Source organism: Struthio camelus, chromosome 2, assembly GCF_040807025.1.
Source record: "Struthio camelus isolate bStrCam1 chromosome 2, bStrCam1.hap1, whole genome shotgun sequence".
Lineage (NCBI taxonomy): Eukaryota > Metazoa > Chordata > Aves > Struthioniformes > Struthionidae > Struthio > Struthio camelus.
In genome coordinates, this window is record NC_090943.1 from 149,801,083 (window position 1) to 149,823,632 (window position 22,550).

The window sequence follows — 22,550 nt, forward strand, 5'->3', positions numbered from 1 at the left end:
ACGAAGGGCGAGCTCTGGAGAGCTTCTGAAGGGCAAAGGAAAGTTCAGGCACTGAAATGGAAAGTGGATGATCTGTGCAGATGCTGTTTGGAGAGACTGGCAAGAGGCAGGGGTGAGATGGCTGTAAGTCATTAAGAAAAGTTGCCTTATCATGGACTAGTGCTTTGGCATCAAAAATGGAAAGAAAGTGATGGACTTAGGAAGTGGTAAAGAAAGAAATGGGAAGTTTGTCAAAAATCCGGAAATTGGGGTAATTGAAAAAAAAAAAAGGACAAGAAAGTTAGTGCTGGAATTTGAGAGAAGATATGAAGGACTGATGATGACAGGAATGAGAAGAAGTAGAGGGAAGGGATTTTGCTTAAGTAATAAAGAAAGTAAGATTTGGTCTGGAAATATTCCAATTCTATCTTTTTGGCTTTTTCTTCTTGCCTTCCTGTGTTCCCTCAGGAAAATGCAATGTCTGTCTTGAATGGACATTGGCTAAGGCGAACAAATGGGGCTTTGTCTGATGAGTCGGTCTTAACTGGCTTTGACGGTCACTTCCTGGAAAGAAGAAACAGCTCAGGCTGATGACTCTGACAGATAAACGTACAAGAAAGCTTTCAGCATAAGTGAGATAAAACTAGAAGAAATTGGGAGTGTGCGGATACATATTCCAACATCTTGAATTTGCAGGCCTAAAAGAACGTAGGGATATAGAACTATTTATTTCTGCTCGCTATCCAGGTGGTAATGATCAGAGTTCACGTGGTAGGAGCTTTGTATTTCATAGTTCTTTATAGTCCTGTAGTGCAGATGTCTTTCCTAAGGCCTTAGAAAGTTCAGATGTTTTAAGAGTCTTTTAGTACAATTGCTGAATCTGGTTTTCATTACAAAAGACTCCACAGATGCCCTTTTTAAACTTTTGCACTTGGTGGACTCAAACTGTTTCCCAAACATATACTTTTGTCTTTTGGCTATCACATTTAGCAAGGAGAGTGGTAAATTAATGACAGGTGCATGGATTTGGAGAGCTACCAGCTCCAGAGTCATTATTAAAATAGCCTATTTGCTATATATGGGGGTTTAGTTGTTCATATCAACTTTAATATAAATCTGAAAGTATTCTCTGAGTAAGTACAATCCAGTCTTAGCCATAACCACAATATTGGAATAAATAGCACCAGAGTGCTTGAACCTGATGGGAAGAACACCAATAAACTTTCCTTTTCTAGGAATAAGCTTGGCCATACCAATAGATTTTGTTTAGAGATTATGTGTCTCCTGTGCGATATTTACCCCGGCTCTTCACAGTTTATCCTTGGAGAGGAGGAGGGAGAAAGGGAAATGTTAAGAAAGGGGATTGGGTTTCAGTAGCTGACTTGAGTTGTGCCTCGTTCCTAATGGGCTATATGAAGCTTTCTAGTTTTCATTACCTAAAACTCCATTGCGTCACTGGAAGGAAAATCTTTTTGAATGTAGGTCATTCTGCTGGTCATCCTGCCTTATTTGCCCCATACAGGGCAGAAATCTGCGCTACGAGAACTGAAACTGAACCTAGTGCTTGTCAGTTTTCTACTTCTAAGCTGAAGATTTTTTTAGTGCTTAAAAAATCTCAGATGGATGAATTTCTATAGTTTGTTCACAAGTAAGTTAGAACAGCTGCATCACTTTATTGAAAATTGGCTCCAAACAAACAAACAAAAAAATTTGAGGCTAGGATATTTCTATGCCAAATTTCACCCTGGAGTGAATCTTTATGACTTATAAATTCCTGCCACATATAATGGAAATTCTGACAGACCCTTAACTATTTCGTAGCAAACAGTACTACCGCAGTACTTTAGGGGAAGGAAACACATTCTCTTTTGGGCTGCCTTCATGCCATGACTTAGCTATTTTGGTTGTTCCTGCAATTTTTTCCCTAACCGTTCAAGAAAATTACTGTGCTCTACTCTCCGATGCATTCTGCTATTGGATATCTTCGATTTCTAAAGAATAATGGTGCAGTGGTCCTGTACTGTATATAAGATCGGATTAATATTTGGAGCATCAGGCATAAATAGTCATTCTATCATCTTTTCTTCATCTATCCCCTAAGAAGGTTGCTTGGATATACATTTTAGTTCAATAGATATGGTTTCAGTTATTTTTCCTTTTGTCATTGAGTACTTTCTAAGTTATTTCAGATCTTTTATGAATGATATTTGATCAAAAGATAGTGCAAAGACCTTCACAATTTATAATCCCTAGAGCTGGGGAGAGATTATGCAGTCAAAGGAAATTCATAGTGTGAGTTAAGCATCCGTAGTATACTACACAGAGCTGCCTTGAATATAAACAGGGTGTCGCAGGAGAAAGAGCTTCTAATGGACAAAGGTAGAGGAAGAAATCTGAATTTCTGTGAATCCAGTGCGTCACTGGAGAAGACCTTTCTTTTCCAAATCACATTTCAGAATTACACCACTGCACTGTGCTTCCAAATTTTGAAGAAGACCATAAAATGAGAAGATTTCCCTATTGATTATGAATATAAGTCTGCATATGGTTGAACAAATGGGAGTGTTGCATGCACAAACTGTTGGGGACAGATTTAGAGGACAGAGAAAATTATTCAAATGTAACACTGATGCGTTTTAGATGTATAACTAGATACAAGTAGTGATAAAAAATGGCCAAAAAAGAATTCTACTTTAAGCATTGTAGCTCAGCTTGTGAAATAGGCAAAAATGGCATAAAAATGCTTTAGGGGGTAAAAAAAAAAGGGAAAGGATTTTGTGATAAGCCAGAGCAGTTTTACTGAGGTCTTACCCCTCTGAGCAGTTACTGAGTGGATTCTTCTTGTCTTTCATCTTCTTTTGTGATTGCATCAGTACGTCTATTCACTTGAAGATGCTATGGTTAATAGTACGTGTGGTTACATATGGCTAATAGTACTGCAGTAATAGGCCTTTGAGATGGGCAAAATACCCCTGAGAGATGTCAAAGTATTTATTTTTAAAATAGCTTTATTTTTAAGTTGAAATAAATGATTTGGGCCAGTTTTAAGTACTTTCATGTCCTGCTCTGAGCTCAGTTCGTATGGACACACGGTAATCAAGCACTTGGCTGTAACTGTGAGGTGGCTGCAAGAGATAGTCCTTCTAAGCCACTTCTAGAAGATTCTGTGTAACATAGTCAATTAATCAGATGGTGTGGTTTTATTAGCGCTTACTTGGAGTGACCTGCATGACTCTGAATCCTGCTACTTGTGAATAAAATTCTGTTTCAGAATGATGAAACATCTACACTCACTATAATGTCGTGTATTACACATTTATCATATGCATTAGGGATGACTAACCGACAAAAATTACAGTGAATTTCTTTTTGATTGAAATGTGAGTGAAAAATGTCATCCTCCTTTAATCTACTTATTTACTGTCAGATGCTTACTGAATAATTTAATGTAATAAGTATTGTACTATTGGAAGGTTATCAGTATTGGTATTTTGATATCTCTCTGGAGTAATAGGTTCTACGTTGATTTATTGACTCTTGCTTGTTGCTGTCAGTGTTTGTTTTAAAGACCATTGTTCCACCGATTGATCCCCTCTGTTACCGAGTAGCTTCTTTTTGTAAGTGCTGAACTGCAAGATACTTTCAAAATGTTAGAGCTGATACTGAAACTAAAATAATTGTTGATGTTCTTTATCTTTTTCACATCATTTCCAATAAATGTTTTTTTTTCTGTCCTAGGAAAACAAGATTATAAGAAAACCAGGCCAATGTTAAGAGCAACAAGATTAAAAGCTGAGGCCAAGAAAACTGCACTAGGCGTGAAGGTAGAGATCTTTTTGATAGCTTATACTACCTTTCTTATATGTTGTTTCTTTTCCCCATAGATGTACTGTGTGAATATTGATTTCTGAGAGATATTGTTTATGACACTTCAAAATCTAAGTGGAATGCCATCATCTAAAATATTTATGATGGACTGCTTTTACTTAACCCTAAAATAACTAGAATAGCTGAAACACTAAAAGATTTTATGCAGCCCATGTCCTTGTTTTGGTGCATACTTACATTATGTCAATAAAATGTTGTATGCTTACAAAATGGATATTTTCAGAGAACCACTATATACACACAAAAAATGCTTCCACGATTTTATACGGTTGTAAAAATGACAATAAACATCTTCTTTCCTCCTCATCCTCTTATGCCCAAGAGTAATTTCAAGACGGGGCTGCTAAGTGTTGGTAAATTCTCAGCACTGCTGTCTCAGATGACAACCTTGTATACTGCCTCTGACTGGAAAAACGGTTGACTTAACTAACAACAAAACACCTGCAATAGTATTGAACTTTATTTTGGAAATGTCCCTTTTTCAGGTAGATGTAAAGTATAGTAAGGACTAATCGATCATAGCAGTGAATATGAACAAGGAGGACAAATATGAATATTCTATACTGTCTACTACCCAGCATGTCATCATAATGGAATTTGGCTGAACATGCACTGTTTATTTAAGTTGCATCCAATATTTTTCCTTCAAACTGATTTTTTAATCAAACTAATATAGAATTAACTTGGCAGCCGGAGTAAAAAACATGCAAAATTAAAAAAGTGGATCAAATACCTGGCTGTTCTAGTGAAAGAAACTTCAGAAATATTAAAAGGAGAATGTGTTCTTGTTTCTGGCAGATGAGAAATCAATTTTTTCAAGTTATAGCTTATAGCAAATGCCAAGGTATTACTACCAAGCTGTAACAGCTGTTGAGCTGCCAGATGATGTATTTGGTTGTCTTCCAGAATTTGCTATTATAATCACGAAACAGTGCTTTCTTTTTGCTCCTGATTGCTGATCTCGATCAAGCATTACCGTGTGATGCAGTATGTTTTCACAACATAATCTCCTCAGTTAGTGCTGTGTGTCAGATTTTAATGAGAAAAAGTAGATTGCCTTTTTTGTTTAAAGGATAGATTATTAACCTTTTGAGTTCAATGTTTTTTCCTTCCTTCCTTATTAAATTTTACTTTTTATTTTCATTTTACTTTCAATGACATGACCTTTTAAAAGTGATGTTCTACTTGGAGACTTTTACAGTACAGCTTAGTTCTTTAAAAACGTGAAGTTTTTTTTGCATATCTTTCACAAGAGAGAAAAATAAGAACCTGGATCCTTCAAAATATATTTTGTTCCTTTTTTTTGTGTATAATTCTTCCTTAAAAAAGACAGAGAAAAGGTAAACTTACATGTAATCATATATATATGATGATCATATGTATAATATGATCATCAATATTCTCCCACCACATCCTCGTAGGTAAACTCAGGAAGTGTGGGTTGGATGAGTGGACAGTGAGGTGGACTGAGAACTGGCTGGATGGCTGAGCTCAGAGGGTTGTGGTCGGTGGCACAGAGTCAAGTTGGAGGCCTGTAGCTAGTGGTGTCCCCCAGGGGTCAGTCCTGGGTCCACTCTTGTTCAATATATTCATCGATGACCTGGAGGAAGGGACAGAGTGCACCCTCAGCAAGTTTGCTGAGGATACTAAAGTGGGGGGAGTGGCTGACACACCAGAAGACTGTGCTGCCATTCAGAGGGACCTGGACAGGCTGGAGAGGTGGGCAGAGAGGAAGTTCATGAAGTTCCACAAAGGCAAGTGCAGGGTCCTGCACCTACGGAGAAATAACCCCTTGCAGCAGTACAGGAGGAAAGCAGCTCTGCAGAGAAGGATCTGGGAGTCCTGGTGGACAACAAGTTAACCATGAGGCAGCAGTGTGCCCTTGTGGCCAAGAAGGCCAATGGTCTCCTGGGGTGCATGAGGCAGAGCGTTGCCAGCAGGTGGAGGGAGGTGATCCTGCCCCTGTGTCCAGTTCTGGGCTCCCCGGTACAAGAGAGACATGGCACTACTGGAGAGAGTCCAGCGGAGGGCTACAAAGATGATGAGTGGGCTGGAGCACCTCTCCTCTGAAGAAAGGCTGAGGGAGCTGGGCCTGTTCAGCCTGGAGAAGAGAAGACTGAGAGGTGATCTCATCAATGTATACAAATATCTAAAGAGTCCATGTCAAGAGGATGGGGCCAGACTACTTTCAGTGGTGCCCAGTGACAAGACAAGAGGCAACAGGCACAAACAGAAACACAGGAAGTTGCATCTGAATATGAGAAAAAACGTGTTTCCTGTGCGGGTGACAGAGCACTGGAACAGGTTGCCCAGAGAGACGGTAGAATTTCCTTCTCTGGAGACATTCAAAACCTGTCTGGATGCGATTTTGTGCATTGTGGTCTAGGTGACCCTGCTTGAGCAGGGAGAGGTTGGACTAGATGATCTCCAGAGGTCCCTTCCAACCTCAACCACTCTGTGATTCTGTGATAATGAAAAATGGAATGTTACTGAATAAGACAAATAATAACAATTGATTTGGTACAAATGTGTTCCTGCGTATTATAGCAGAATGCCTGCTTTGTTCTAGTTAAGAATAATTTTGCTGTCAACATGCGCTCATGCTCAGGTGGTCTGGAGTTCGGTTAGATACAATGTTCTAGATTTGCAATTCTGCCTCTGCCCTCTAAAAAAGGGAAAAAAAAATCTTTACAGTGTTGTCCTCTGACTGTAACATTTTTTCCTCACCTGAGCCTTAAAATATGATTCTGATCATCCTCAAACCAATCACAGTCATTTGCTTTGCTTTCTAATTGCTGAGGAAAGCTGACAGAGCTGAAGCAAAAGGGGAGGTAAGCTGAGCACCTTCCCCTCCAGGGAGATGCTTGTGGAGGAAGAAAAGCCGGGCCTTTTATGCGTCCCTCTCACTGAGCCTACTTAATGCAAAGACTTACTAAATGTTACAATACTTTCACCAGAGCATTGACAATCCCTGTAGAATAAAACCGAGCACTTCTCCTGGTGGAAACTACAGTGCTCAGCACTGACATGAGGCGTATTTAATGTCTCGGGGTGAACTTGCACCACTTCTCACCTCACAGCAACAGCTCTTCCAGCCTGCTCCATCACTGCAGCTCAGTACAGCGATACCTTGGGTGTTGCATGCACCTGGAATCTCTGCAGATAAATCACTCTCCATAACCTGGGAAAGGCTGCTTCGAGACATGACTTCTATGTCTCTGTTGGCAAACCTTGTAACCTCTCCTTCTCTTTCAGGCAGGGATTATTTTGGTCAGACCAGTGTTAAGTTGCTCCATCTGCCCAAGAGCAAACTTCTTATGACAGATACATTCATCCCCAACACATATCCCGGATACTTCTATTTTATCTTATGGATAAATTTGGAAATAAGAATTTGCTGAACTCTCCTATTTATTCTGAACCCAGGGTGCTAAACCATTCTTTGTGTGCGTGGTTCCCAGAAGAGGCAGCAGTAAAGTCCCTTTGGGTTATATACATTTGTGAAACTATTTTGAGGCTTAAGTGCATGTTACTTTTATTGTTTGTTTCCCTATATTCAGAGCTCTGAGTATGTCTGAGCTCATCATTTGGTAAGGTACAGGGTACTGTCATCATTTTGCATTAGCAAACTTTCCTCATGGTGTTAAGTAACAGGATTCACCTTCAGAAGCCTGGGATTTTAGTCCTTTTATAGGACGTAGACCCTGATTCTGTACTGTTACACTTGATTACCTTCAATTTGTGTGAGGGAACAAAAAAAGGTATGTATAACTTTTAAGACAAGTGCAGTGTAATCTGCTGACCACACTTGAAATAACCTCAGAAGAGTCCAAGATTCTTGACAAATAGAGAAAACACATACGTATGTGTATTTACCTTATATATTTTTTTGCTTATCCAAGTTTCCATACATGATGCAGTATACAGCTTTTCAAGTTACATTAAAATTTTCTTATAAAAATCTTATAAAAATCTAAGTTGCAAATAAAAACACCACTTTAAAGTGATGTTAGTCATCAATATCTAGAAGATAATGAAATTCCACTGTTGTGTATCTCACCATAAGAGCTGACAACATTTGCTTTAAAAAAGGCCCTATAAATGACATAAAATTTTTCAGAACCAATCCCCTGGAGATCCTTCATGTTTCATTGCTGGCATACTAATTAGCTTGTCCTGTCAAACTTTGATTGCCTTGTCATTTTAATGTAGGGTTTAAACTAACAAAGTTTCTTTCAGTCATTGCCATTTAGTACTTTTTAATTTCCCCAATGAGAGATTTTATCTGCATTGATAATGTCAGAGAAGCAGGTAAGCACTAATAACTATCAAAAGTTAGTTCGGGCAAGGTGACCATGCCAGCATTCAGGGTGTAATATTTGTTTTTAGATATGTTTAAAAATCAAATATTATAACAGAGTTGGCTGTCTCTTGGAAAAGTAGGACCCCTGTCTTGAGAAACAACTCTGAGAGAAAGCTGTAGGCTCTGTGTTTCCTAGTGTCTGGATAAAGCAAGATTCTTTTGTACCAGTACCAGAAAGGGAGCCTCTGAACTTTCTTTGTGTGGTTATTTTGTTGTCCCACTGAGCTCATGCTTGTGTCGTCGTTTCAGGAGCTCCACCTGGTTGTGCATGCCTTAGGAGCGAGGAGTCCGTGTAGTCAGTGGTAACTCAGTTCTCAGTGAATGAAGGAAGGGATGTCAATATGAGGGTGACAAGCAGAAAATGACTTGAGGAATGTGAAAATTCAGCCCCAAATAGCTGGAGAGTTGTATGCCCTAATCATTAGTAGAGGCCAAAAGTAATGGTAGTTCTTGGGGAGAGTATTTTTTAAACAGGTTGCAAGAATGAATCAGCGGTCCGTGGAACAGATGATGAAGTTTCCTCTCTTGTTGAGAAACAGCCACAAATCTCAGCAGTAGTATTTTACACCCACTTGCAAACACATAAACGACCATAGAATACCACTCCATAGAGAGTTATTAGCTATGTAATACATTGATTGAGCTAAGGGAAAAATGTTTTCTAAAAAAGTGGGAACTTACTGGCTGTCATTGTTTTGCATATCTACTTAATCTAGTATTTAGCTAGCTAGAGTCACTATGAAGAGTCTATCTCATCTGGAACACGTTATGTATGAATAGATAGCAAAACATTCCTAGTGTGTTTTGGCAAAGAGTGTTCTCTGATTTCATGCTGTTCATAATCTGCTAAGTTAGTGAACTCTGTTTGCCAAGATATGTTGAGAATATAGTTTAATAGCTTTGTAGAAATTAAGACCACAAGGGTCTATTAGATCATTTGATGTGGCCTCCTATATGTCACAGATCTTAAAATTTTCGTCCAAATACCTTCTAGGAAGACCAAACACTTCAACAGGGCCAAAGTATTGGGGCCTTCAAACCAATCCACATGCCTTACATAAAGAACAGGGCAGCTTAATGTGCCACCAGTGAACGAAGTGAGATATTCCTAGTGATCCCAGCAGTCAGACTGTGTTCCCTGACATTGAGATGGAAGGAAAAAAATCCAAAACAAAGAGAAAAAACAAACCAGGTTGCTCCCACATGACCTGGCCTGACCTGCACGCATAAGTACAGTGATTAGATGCTTTGAGCATGTGAACAAGATGCACGATGTGGGAGCTTAGGAGGATTTTCTGTACCATCTCAGAGTAATAGTCCATCTTTCTCGGCTCTGGTGTCTCCTTGTGGCCAATCTCTAACACTTCTAAGGATTACTGAGGAAAAAAAAGGTCCAACAACAAAACCTCAAGTCCCAGAAATTAAATCAATATAACTGAGGGGAAGTGGAGGGAGATCTCTTTGGAAGAGAAGGAAACTTTTCTTCTGTGTAGAAAAGTCAGAAGCACTGAAGCATGAGCTGACAGTATTTTTAATAAGCTGGAATTTCAGAGGTTCAGGGTATAATATTGACAATGCAAGCAATCCCATTCTTCCCATAGTCCCGAAGGAGTAATCTGGAGGGCTGAGTTCATATATTTCCAGGGCAGCAGCCAGGACCTCCTTTTCACACATGCTGAAGTTGAAGTATTCTTCCGAAAAGTTACATCAAAGCATACTTTTTTGAGATGTCTTGCCCTAAAAGACTCACAGCCATGGTAAGTCCATATTCTCCCTAAGAAGTAATTCAAATGTTCCGTCATCCTTCCTCCTAGGAAATTCCTCCTTATTTCAAGGCTGAGCTTATTTCAAGGTGGACCTGGAGGGGTCCTTGTAAACAAGATGAGACTGTCTTGACAAGACAAGACTGGCTGACAAGATTGTCTTACTTAAATACAGGTGTATGGCATATATAGTTATATGCCATAACCAAGCTACCTCTAATTCTTCTCTATGATAAAAAAAAAACACTGAGCTCCTTTAGCTTGGCCATGTAAGGCTTGTTTTCCAACCTCTGATCTATTTTAGTGACCTCTTTTTGAACTCGATCTTGAGGCGTGATTTCTAGAACTTGCCATAGTATATGTAGTGATGATCTGACTAAAACCAATCATTTCTCTTCTGAAAATCCCCTGTTTGCTTATTCAGAGATTACACTGAGGTAGTGCTTACCCCTTAAATCCAAAGAACTTTTTAGAGTCACTGTTTTTCAAGGCAGAGCCCCCTACTTTGTGAGTACTGTCTACATTTTTTATATCTGTATATATTGTCTTGCGTTTAGCTAGAACGTTCCTGTTCCCAGTCTTTAAATTTTGGGAAATGATATATGCTGTTTAAACCTACGTATTTGTAGTTGGTGAAATATTCTTCTTATATAAAGCAAAAGTAAATGTTTCATGATTCTTTGATTCAGAAAACTTTTTCTTTTTCGAGTTGTGGATTTCTTTTTGCCTGTTAGAAGATATGCTAGTTTTGTTACCATCATTAGGTGTAAAATGTACTATCTTAAGGAAGTAAATCAATTTTTAAGTGTTATTTTACTGAAACTCTAAAAATTGGGCACAATAGATCTCCGCATAAAGTCTTCCAGTTAGAAATTATACAAGGAAAAGAGGTTTATTGTGAAGTTCATGTATATCTACTTTGTCCTCAAAAGACAAATATCCTTGGACAGTATCATTTGCTTCTTTTCATTCCTTTTCAGAAATGGCTAGGGATAGATCAGCATTTCAGAGACAGAAATTTGTGGTGCTCTTTCACCTAGTTTTTAAATGATGTCAGATAAAAAAGGTACGATTTTCTTTGGGGGAACAATAAAAAATAAATTAATATGTAAAAAATCTGAACATTTCCTTGGAATGTGGTATTTCTTTCTATGTGTATTATACAGTATTGTCTTATCCAATGTCCAGATTTGTGTTATTATAGCCAATTTTTTTTCCTCATCTAGTCCCCCATTTTTTCATCTCCTGATTAACCTCATTTAGATCTCAGCTCTGCAACTTGCTCCATCAGCGTGAATCTGAGGACATGAGCTGAAAATTTCAGCCTGAAAGACTTAAAAATAATGAAAATGAAAGGAGAATTAAATCTACTTTATGCTGTAATGGCATGTGTTTCCTTTATGCAAAAGTTTCTGAGAAACTTAATAAAGATGAAGTCAATATGGTTCTACAGAAATTATTGTAAATATAAGAGAATATAATAGAAAAATATGTTCCTTTTAAAGGCTTGATTGACTATATTTTGGAATTTGAGAACAAGGGTATTATTTTCTAACATTCTATACCATATTATAAAAGAAAAAAAGGAGAAAAAGCCCTGTGATTATTTTAAGTTTATTTCTATAGGACTTTTTATGTATGAGTTAATTATTTATGGTGAAATCCTCTGAGTAAATGGATTTTGCTCCATCGAGGGATGTTAGGGATGATCCATAAAATGCAAAAGAAAGGGAGCTATGTATGCAGAGCAGGGACTATTTGAACATTTCATTTCTGCGCAAGGCTTAAAATACAAATAGCAAAACCTGATAAGTGTAAAACAAATGAAAATGACAATACATACTGTTGTTGGAAGAACAGTGCAGTGGTATAGTGTTTCATTTGCTACTTACATTGTAAAAGTTATCTTTATAAAAGTTCATAAACTGGATGCAGAGGCTGCATGGCCCTAGCTGAGAGGCGGGTGTCCTTCATTAGATTTTTGCTACTCTGCCTTCCTCAATAACTCAATATTAAGGTCCTTGCATAAATCTCAAACCTGGAATTTCGATATGCTTACGTCCGTAAGCCCTTTCACTCTTAGGGTTTAATGAATATTGATCCATCCACACACTTGCTAATACCCATACAAGGAAAGTTGTAATATTATCTCAGTGTTTTTCACTATAAAACTTAGGCAGAGAGGAATTAAAGAGCTAATTCAGTCAGAGCAGTTATTGGATAGCCTGAGAATAAAGTCAAAATTTTCCCAATTCCACTTTCTAGGGAACAAATCTCCAGTGTAAACATTCCCCCAAATTTTACTCCTTTTACCATGAATTTTGTAACGGAGACTGGGGAGAAGGGAGAAGAAAGAGGAACTAATTGTGCAGTAGACAGCGTGACAAGCATGGCACCCGAACAAGGGGAAGAAACTTTGTAATACTGGAATGAATTTGCTCTCTGTGTCAAGTGTGAACGGTGCCTGCATTGTATGGTTTTGTTGTCCACTCTCCTGAGCAGATGGAGCTTGCAGTTGTATGTCACTTGTTTATTACATCCTCTTAAGATTAGTAGCTGTGTGGCCAGATGGGTCTGGGAGCACAGCTGTGGATACAAGGAAATAAATGAAACCTGTCTGATGCTGCCATGCCCTTTTGTGAGATACTGACATGTTGCAACTGCAACAAAGCAAAAATTGCTTTCCTTTAATATATTAGTGAATTAGATGTGATTTCTTTTTTTTTTAATCGAATCATACAAAATCAAGAGAATAAGGTTCAAAGGATGATATAATTCTAAGAGGAAATTGTATTTAAAATCTGTAACAAGCAGCCTCAGCAAATGTACAGGAACAATTTTAATGTATTAAAATAAATTTAAAATGCATATCAATTAATAATCTATGTAAAATGTAAAGCAAAGGTTTCTATAGAACAAAGACATATAGAGCATATGCCAACTAGGCATTAGTATTTCAAAGTTTATTAGATGGCATATGTTGAATTATTGATCCAACATTCTGATAAACTATATAACGCATTCATGTAAATGCAAATGAAATGGTGTTCTATAGAAGAATGCCAGATTATGGGCTAGACTTTAAAAAGGGAAGCTAACACAGTTTTAACTCCTTCATGGCAGTGGACACAGAAAGTGAGTCACAAAGCTACCGTGAATGTGGAGCTATAGGATGGAATTCACCCTGCAGTGAAGTTGTCTACATCTGACACTCATCTACGCCCCCTTTACAGTCAAAAGGGAGAAATACGCATTTTTAAGGAAAAATCACCTGAACTTTCTTAGATATCTGTTTAGGACACAATGAATGACACGAAAGAGGGTCAGATTCTGTCCTTTGACTGTAAAGGGTGCCTAAGTGTCCATGTCATGTGTAGACATCTCCATTCAGTCCCACTGACAGAGTTGATTTGTTGTAGTGTATTCTGTAGCAATTCAATTTACTTACTGTACGCTCAGCTGTTTTTCTCCTCTCCTTTTAAGTATATGGGTGGATTGTTTTGATGCAAATGATTTGTAGTTTACTATGAAGCTAAGATTTTGAGGAAGCTTTATTGCTTCTTTTTGTAGAGGGAAGGTGGTTTTGGGGGCTGTTCCTTTTGAGAACCCCACTCCATGATTTTAAGAATACATTAAGATGATAGATAATGAAGCAATGCATGGTTTTAGCTGTGGAAGTGGCAGTTTCTGTGAACTGAAGGAACATATGGCCATTTCTTAAATTTATATTTCTTCTTTTATTGTCTAGCAAAATGAGAGTCGACACTGCAGGAAGTGTGCTGTGCTTTCCAGGAAAACAAAAACTTAAAAATCAGAAACACTGTGACTTTGAGAGAAATAATGTTATAAAGAGGATATCATACTATGACGTAAAGTTGGAGCTTAACTTGTTGCAGCCTTAAGACAAAATATCATGATAGGCAGTCACAATGAACATGATATTTAGTACAAAAACATTTTTCTGCTTCTGAAAGCTGCTATAAATTATGTACACTTTAAAATACTTTTATGTTAATTAAGGAAGATGCAGCAAGCTGCAATATTTTATGGGAAGAGAGGCAAGTGCAAGTGCAAATTGTGATTCTTTTTACCTTATTATAGTGAGGGAGCAAGAAAAGTTTTACCCCGTTCTGAAGGACTGTGTAAATCCATATTAGAGCATGCCAGGAGGTTGGGAGGTAGAGATACTGATTTTCATTGACTTCCACCATACTGTGTTTGCTTCATTAAAAAATTACAAATTTGTTGGCAAAAAGCAATAACATATTGCTAGAAAACATCAAAATTTCACAGTGTGAATTCATCATTTGAATTTGTATTCAAAACTCTGGTTTCATGAATTCTGTGTTTTCTTTAAAAAAGAGGAAGTAGCATAATAAAGGGACATCAGAGCTGCTATTTCTGGGCCATATCAAAGATCTTTTAACCAACTATCCCATTTCTGACAGTATATCATGCTCACCAAAATCTTTATTAAATGAGTGGATTTTATAACATTCTGAAATGGTGATGACAAAGAAGAAATCCTTAAAATAGCAATGCATTATGTAAAGTATACATGTCTGATGAGAAGTTACATCAGTGTGTGTTATACAAGGGAAATAACTTGTGTTCCTGATTTATCTGAAATGATGATACTATTTCTAACATTTTTTGTTTTAAATTGTTTCTCTCATTTCTGCAGGAAGTTGCCCTTGTCCTTGCAGCTATATTGGTATTTTTGTTGGCTTTCTATGCTTTCTTTTATCTTAACATTTCCAATGAAGTTGACCTTGATCTGGATCCAGATGAAAACTAGCAGATGCAATGAATCTATCATCAAGATTTCTTCAGCTGGAACACGACTGCATAGGAACGCAGAGCCCCTTCACTGTGAGACAATAAATGATGCCATTTCTTGTGGTCCAAATTCAAAAGAAAATTTTGCAATATGTCAGTCACTTTCACATTCCAGATCTCCAAAGCACGGGAAGAATACTTGCACCTAGCAAGCCTATGTGGTTAACAGCAAAGCCAGGAGCCGCAGTACAATATGTGAAGTTTATTGTTTACATTACTTTTTTCTCAGGCAGAGAACTTTGATGTCAAAAGACAGGTGCTATGATTATAATGGGTATTGATGCTGACTTCATAGGAGAAGAGTCTGCCTTGACTAAATTTCGGAATCAAGGATTCCTAATAGCCAAATTAGGTTCCTTTTCCTTTCCCAAAAGAAAGCAACATTGCCAAATAAAATGTCTTTTCTTGATTTGTATTTAAAGTATGTCGAAAACCTCTCATTCTTTCTCTCCCTTTTTATCTTTCTTGTACATGAGTGCACACATGTGCGTGTGCACAGAGAGAGAAGAAAGTGTGGAAGAAAAAAATATCCTTTTAGAAGCAGTCTGTCACCTTCTGTATGGACTTAATTTTATGTCATGCCAGATTCTGCGTGCCCATATATCTACAGTACTCTTTTTCATTCTTTTGCCAACTGTTCAGCACACATGTGTTCTGTCAGAAATGGCACCTGGATGACAGAAGCTCTAACATTCGCATATGCCTCTGAAACACAGTTCTGTGCCTCCTGTGCTGTCTGAACTAGTGTAAATAGAAAGTTCAGTCACTGTTGATTTTAATTAGTGTATTGCTCTATTATTAATCTAAGGTTGAAATTGTATTTTAATTATGCTCTTCCTGCTGGTTATGGTATCAACTTGCTCTACCTGTTAGGGGGATGTTGTAAAAATTTGCTTTCCATTTATATAATCATTTTTATCATCATACTAATGTGAGAAGTTGTAACTTCTGAGAAACCTTTTTCTATGCATATTTCTAATGTTTGGAAGAATGTTAGCTCAATGACATCCTTTAGTTCTTGCAAAGTACCTTTCAGAACATGCAGTGTAGATAACATTTCTGATCCCTTTGATAAAGAACCACAAGCAACTTGAAGAAGTAGGTATGTTAAAGCAGCTGCAGAGAGCTGTAAAATTCAGGCTTTAACCTGTTTTGCTTTGGCTTTGGCATATTTCTAGACCTGTGATTGTAAAGGTTCTGTTTTGTTTGTTTTAAAAACATGGTCAGCCTTTCTCTTGTTCTAATTTCTCATATTTTGATATCAAGAGGAGCGTTGAGCTGTTAGTGCTGAGTGTGACAAGAGACTTGTCCAGATTTTTTTCCAGAAAAGTTATCAAAATCCTGAAATTCTATTAGCAAACTAGCCTTGAGGTGTCTTTGATATCAGTTTCAGGTTAGATTGAAGCTGAAGGTTAGATTTAGTTGCAACAAAGACATTTACTGAATTCTTCCAGAAATGTATGACTTAGATTTCATATAGTGATTTTGGACACAAAGGGATACCAAATCATAGCAAAGATTATATTGTAAAAAGATATTTATTTAAAATTGACATAGTTGCATTATCACCACTTAAGGAACTTAGATCAATGAAGTTAGTTTTTAAACCATATAGTAATTATGACCATATACATTATGAGTCTCTAAGGATATACTTCTTATCTGTCATAATCCTCATTCATCTTATGTAATGAAAAACAACTCCTCTAGAAATGTCAAGTACGACAGCCTTCCAAGAAGAAGATGAAAGAGATATATATAGACATATATGTGCATATATTTCTCATTTTTTTAATTATGACTATTACAGGCACAAAATCCTAACATTTATACATTTGTATGGCTTATAGTCCTCTAATACTCATATACGCGACCAAATGCTTAGCAACATATTGCATTTATGGTGAAGCATTTCCTGACACGTGGCCTGCCTTTCAGTGGAGGGAAAAGCATATCGCAAGCTGTCTTTCTGGATGTGACATGCCTTTCATTTCACCAGTGCCACACCACATGTCACAGAAGCTACAGACCTCTCCTTTTACTTTGCATGAGCAATTTCCTTTTTCCGTAAAATGCTGGAAGGATTGCTTTGTTAATGTGTGCATGCTGTACTGTGGGTGATGTGTGGTATGGGAAGGATGTGCTGTTACCCCCTTCATGCAAGTTCTCTGATAACTGGCATTCTGATTCTGTTTCAATAAAAAGTGGGCTATTCTTAATGTCAAAAAAGAACATGAAGTTACTAGAACAAGAACATATCATTTTCCACGTATTATGACTCACAGGCAAAATCCAAACCAGGTATGTGAGTGAATGAAGTGTCTTCACTGGTTTGTGCCTCATCAGTGCATGTTGCCCTCAAGTGCTACAGTTTGCAATTTCCTATTAGTTTCATTTAAGTTATGTTTTTTCATTTATATGAAAGATATTCTCATGTAGCCAGAAACCTTCCTTTTGCTTAGCAAGAGTGGATAGACTTCTGCTTAGTGTACACAGTAATACATGGTAAATATTGCAGCGAGTACACCCTTTCTCTTATCGGTATACTATTTTTAATGGGATTGTGTCAATAGTTTTGTAAAGATAAACAAACCCTTCCACGTTTCATCAAACTATGCGTCCTTATTTTTCTAAAAGGCATAAGCACAACAATGTTTTCAGTGAGGTTGGATCCTGAGCTTACTCACATTTATCTTACTACGATCCCACTGAGTTCGGTGAAATTAGTCCTGATTTACTCTCAGGGGAAATCAGAATCCAGTGTGCAGTTATTTCTACTTTCTGGAGCACTGCAATGTCCACCCCTGCTATTTGAAAGTTGAGACTGATTTTAATCTTGCAAACACGTTGCTTGTTTTGCCCTTATTTATATCTGAGATTGAAATATGCCTCTTGGCTTTTAGAACATTTTTCTTTATGTGAGTTCCTCAGTATCTATTTTAATAATAAATGGATTTCTACTATTTTTGTGCTCTTATTAATGTGGGGTGTGTCACATCATTGAATTATATGTTCATTTGAAAGAACATTAAAACAATTATGATAGGATGATATTCAAGTTTTAGCAGTGATACTTACCATTTTTAGAATATTTGGACTAGTCTAGGCAATTCTAAGCCCTAAGCTCATATTAAAACTGAGTGTAGTCTATGAATACTTTAAAAACAATAAAGAAACTTCCCTGGGACTCCTATCCAATACCAATACAGCAGTTCTTTTTTGAAGAGAAAATTGTTCCCTGTAGCTGCTATCAACATCAGAAGGATTGACTTTCAAGGAAGGAAAGATTGCTGATCAAATCATTTACACAGCAGCCCTGCCTTAACTCGGTAGCTTTTTTCAAGGACATTCACCTCTGGAGACAGAGTAGACTTCAGTACTGTTGCTGTCCTCTGCTTGTGGAGTAAAGTGAATTCCTCTCTAGCAGAGATTGCCTAGGAGGTGCCTGTACTGGACCCTCTCTCACTACGGGCAGGAGCGGATGCCTCCGATTCCTCCAGGAGCGTGGGAGCTTCTTCAGTTCTCCACCAGTCCCCCCTGGAAAGGAAGGAACAATAGCCATCCCACAGGGATTTTGCTAGCTAAATCTTTCCTCAGTAGTTTTTCTTTTCCCTTTAGTAATACAGAAGCAGACCCAGCATACAGACCATCTCAGGACAGAAGCCTCAGTGCAGTACTTTTACTAGTGCTGCTGGTGAGCATTGCCAAGGGAAGGCTTTAACTCTGTTTCCTATAGCCCGTAAATATATTTTATTGGAAGTTTAGGAGACATGTTAAACGTTTCCCTGATGGGCCCTAGATATATATTTAAACTTTGTGGAGGAATGCTTTATTCAAAATTCACTGTTGCATATCATTTAGGCATCATGTGATTCAGGATATGTCACAGCTCCTTCCATTCATCTGACCAACCGTAGCAGTGGCAACACAGACACTGCAAGGTTATGCAGCACCATGTAACTGAGAAAATATGCAACATGAGTGAAATTCTCTGTTTGCTTAGGTTTTTAGGTTTTTAGTGTAATCCAGAATACTTGACCTAACAAGTTATGTTTGAAAACAAACAGCTTTTAAACAACCCTATTCAATGAGGGCAGAGTGGAAGCCCTACGAAAAGGCCAGTCCCAGTTCCATGAAAATTTCTTCCGTGGAAGCGGCTTATTTGCTGACGCGGGGCCAAGTTTTGAATGCTGCCCTTTCCAGGAGGAAAATGTTGCTAGTAGCTCCTGGTAGAGTAATGATTCATTTTGCTCTGATATAGCATTATGCCTATAAGGCACAAGTGAGCCTTTGTTGATGAAGGTCAAATGCATTCAGGACAATTCTCAGTAAAGGATTGTACTTGAAATGCAGACTATGCAATTTAGACTGCCAACAAACGGGATACTACAGATCTTGATCACATTTCAAGTTTTACTTACAGTAGCATAATAATTAGTGGTGCTTATGACTCAGAAAATAACAATATGGCACATCAATAAGACAGCAGAAATTGATGTTGGAACTGCTTCTTAAAAGATTTTGTAGTTGATTATGCCTGCACTTTGGGAAATGAAGCCATGAGATGAGTAAACTGGCAAAGATCATCTGTGATCTTTTGCTTACAATATTTTTCCCTGAAAGAGCTGACAGATTTTTTGCCGCAATTTTCCCCATCATCTTCTTAGTTTTCCACAACATATTCTTCTGTAGATGTATTTCTACCCATTTTCAAGAGTAGTTTATCAATGCATTTAATTGACAGAATCGTATACTCTTCCTCTTTTTTCCCTCCTTAATCATAACAAAATTGGTGGGGAGACAGCCAAAATGTTAGGTACCAGTGTCTCTCAAGCAGATGTCACACCACTATTTTTTAGCTTGTTTAAATGAATAAACATGTTAAACTGTGAAGTATTACATTTTAGATTTTTTTCATTAGAAAAAATGGGACAATCTGTTTACTGTCCTTAATTGAGACAACAATCCTGGTGGTTGCCAGTTTTGGCAGTTGTAACGATGAACTATAAATATTGGGACAAATCAACTAACTGGTGATCGTGAAGGATAGTTCAAGTAGGAGTCTCATTTTGCATGAATACTTTTTTCAGTGCTATATTTTTTCTAACTTCTATAATTGTTATACTGGTTTTGCATGTTAAAGCCACAAATAAATACATGACTAGTCAAAAAATTGGCTTGATTCTGTTGTATTCTGTTGTCTTAAAAGCAGATAAAAGCTGACAACCGTGTGCCACAGACCTGCAGCACAGTTCATGTCTTACCTAAATTCTCCCAAAAAGATGTTTGTTCAGGCCCACTACAGATGTGGGCGTTATGAGAAATGAAGAGCATCGCATTGCTGAAAAAGTAAGCAGAGTACAGATCTTTGGGAGTTTGCCATTTCACAAATAGATTGTAGGAATTTTGAAGAGCAGAACCACAGGAGGTGACTATAGAGTATGGTGACAAACTGATGTCATTCTGCTATCACAGGTCCCTCTGGAAAAGAGACTGGAAGAAAACAGAACTAAAACGGGAAATTCTTTCAGGAGACAGCCACCTCACAACTCACCGTGTTACTCAAGAAGAAGAGCTGCCTCAAGTTCTCATTTTTCACAGGGCAAAAAAGGGCTGGGGGAGACAAAGAAGTCCGGTAGGAAGTGGCTTCTCAATGGATCAGTGGCTCATTAATTAAGGTATGCACTGGGTTTGGGGAATTTACACAAAGTGTAGGTCAGGCTACTTAGTGCTGCCTTCATTCAAAGAAATTGTCACATTGTGCCAAGCTGGAGTAGCTTTGTGTGTCCAATATTTGAGTTAAATCTAAGTGTTCTAATTAATATTGGCGATGTCCCCATTTCTTTAGACACACCTTTTTCTCCCATGAGCCTAACAGCAGAGAGGAAGGACAGGGAGGGAAATGGCATAGGAGCCCTTTCTGCTGATTCTGCATTCCCGAAGCATCCCCGCTGTGCTCAGTGGGGTGAAGGTGGTGTTTAGAGTTGGACTGCACTCCTGGATTGCTTTGGACAAGCTACAAAAAGGAACAGAGCAGAGCTTAACCTGCAGGCCGAGTCTCCTACCCTCTCTGGTGTGTGATTTGTTACCACAAATAAATAGAAGCTGAGACGTTGAGGCTTTTTACTTTTATTTATTAGGTTCTCAGGAAGGTGCCAGAAAAGTTGTTTTTGTTCTCCTTTTGAAAGCTGTTTCTGCATAGTTGTTTTACATACTCAATATCTGTGTGTCAGCTCTCCAGTCAAAGGATGCCAGGCTCATGCCTAGTGCTTTCTTCAGGAAAGCTGTGGATATTATCCTTTTGCAAGGGGGCTGGCATGCCGTCTCCCCGCTCCTAGTTGGCTGAAGCTGAAGAGGTCTCAACTAGCTATAACTTTTAGTATAAAACTTGCTGTATTTTGGGAAGAACAGCAAATTCTGAAATCAGGAAGGCTCTATTTAGCCTTTTCTGCCCAAGGAGCCTTCACGCTGGCCCACGTAGTGAAAAACAGTTTGTTTTTGCTTATTTGCTTGCTTGTTTTTTGATGGTTTCCTTCAGCTTCTCATTTTGAAAGATGAGTTAAGATGCTGTGATTTTCTACTTGGTAAGGCTATTTTAACAACTGTATCGAGAGTTCTCACTGGCCTAAGGAGCTCCTAACTGTTCATTCTTAAATGGCAGACAATCATATTTGTGTTTATCTATTCATTAATCATAGCTGAATGATTCTCAAGCTGCTCTTCTCAGGCTGTACTTTACCTTTGTGCCACTGCATCTGCCCTTCAGATAATAAGGGCAACTAATAAGGATGTGATAAACAAAGAAGAAAGTAGAAGGGCTTCTTCAGGTCATTATCAAAGCCACAAATTCATTTAAGTTGGACAATATATATGGGGAAACTTCCCAGTGTGCTATACAGATTTCTATTTTGAAGAGCGGCCCTTTAAAACCTGCTGTGCTCTTGTGAATGCTTATTTGCCAGTCTTTGCCCTTATACACGAAGACTTGTAAGTTCATGTTAAAATAAGACGTGAGTAAAAAAATACAGTTGTATACAGAGGTATTCATGAGAATACTTCAGAAATTTGTTCTCACAAAATAGTAATCAGTTGCTTTCAAGTGATAGAAAAAATGCTTTGTTTGTGGGTGATATTGTTTGGTCAAATGTACTTTGTCATTTGAAATATTACAGAATGATAACAACATCCTTTTAGTTAAGATTTTCCTCAAAATATGAGTTACTTTTAATAGGTATGGCTTTTACCAAGGAATATGATGTTGAAATTTGAGAAATTCGCCCAAGAAATTTCAGTCTATGACTAATAGGAGCAAGGGTTTCAAAATTCTTCCTTGTCAGTGAGATTTATCTTCTGTATTAGGAAAACTTCAAGCTGATACTGTGGTGGAGTGCATAATGTTTAAAGAACAAAATAGTTCTCTGGATTTAAGAATTCTCTGGTTTCTGGATTTAAGAACAAAGTAAATGCTCAAGTGACTCTTCACACGCATTATTTAACCTCTCATATATATATATATACTGATATGACTGGACTACGTGAGTATCAGGTGATCATTCATGATATTCGTGATTGCTATGCCCTCAAAGTTATGGTGGCAAATATTTCTACTACACTGTATTATGCTTCTATACACAGAAGAAATGTCTCTCACTAAATAAATGCCTACCTGCAGCAGAAGATAACTTCTCTTTTGTACATCTTAATGTAAAAAATACAGA

General features: G+C 37.8%; 1 protein-coding gene across 4 annotated transcripts in view; it reads left to right on the forward strand.

Annotated features, from left to right (window-relative positions):
* Positions 1–17,795, forward strand: part of TRIQK (triple QxxK/R motif containing) — a 63,778-nt gene extending 45,983 nt beyond the window's left edge. For 2 of the 4 annotated variants that reach the window (XM_068933063.1, XM_068933065.1), the window contains exons 3-4: positions 3,718–3,803; positions 14,678–17,795. In XM_068933063.1, the coding sequence (XP_068789164.1) occupies positions 3,718–3,803; positions 14,678–14,791 (200 nt within the window). In that variant the 3' untranslated portion in view covers positions 14,792–17,795. Of the gene's footprint in view, positions 1–3,717; positions 3,804–9,874; positions 9,988–10,973; positions 11,494–14,677 lie in introns of those variants that run through there. The other 2 variants (XM_068933066.1, XM_068933067.1) reach the window with 2 other exon arrangements.
* The last annotated feature ends 4,755 nt before the right edge of the window (positions 17,796–22,550 follow it).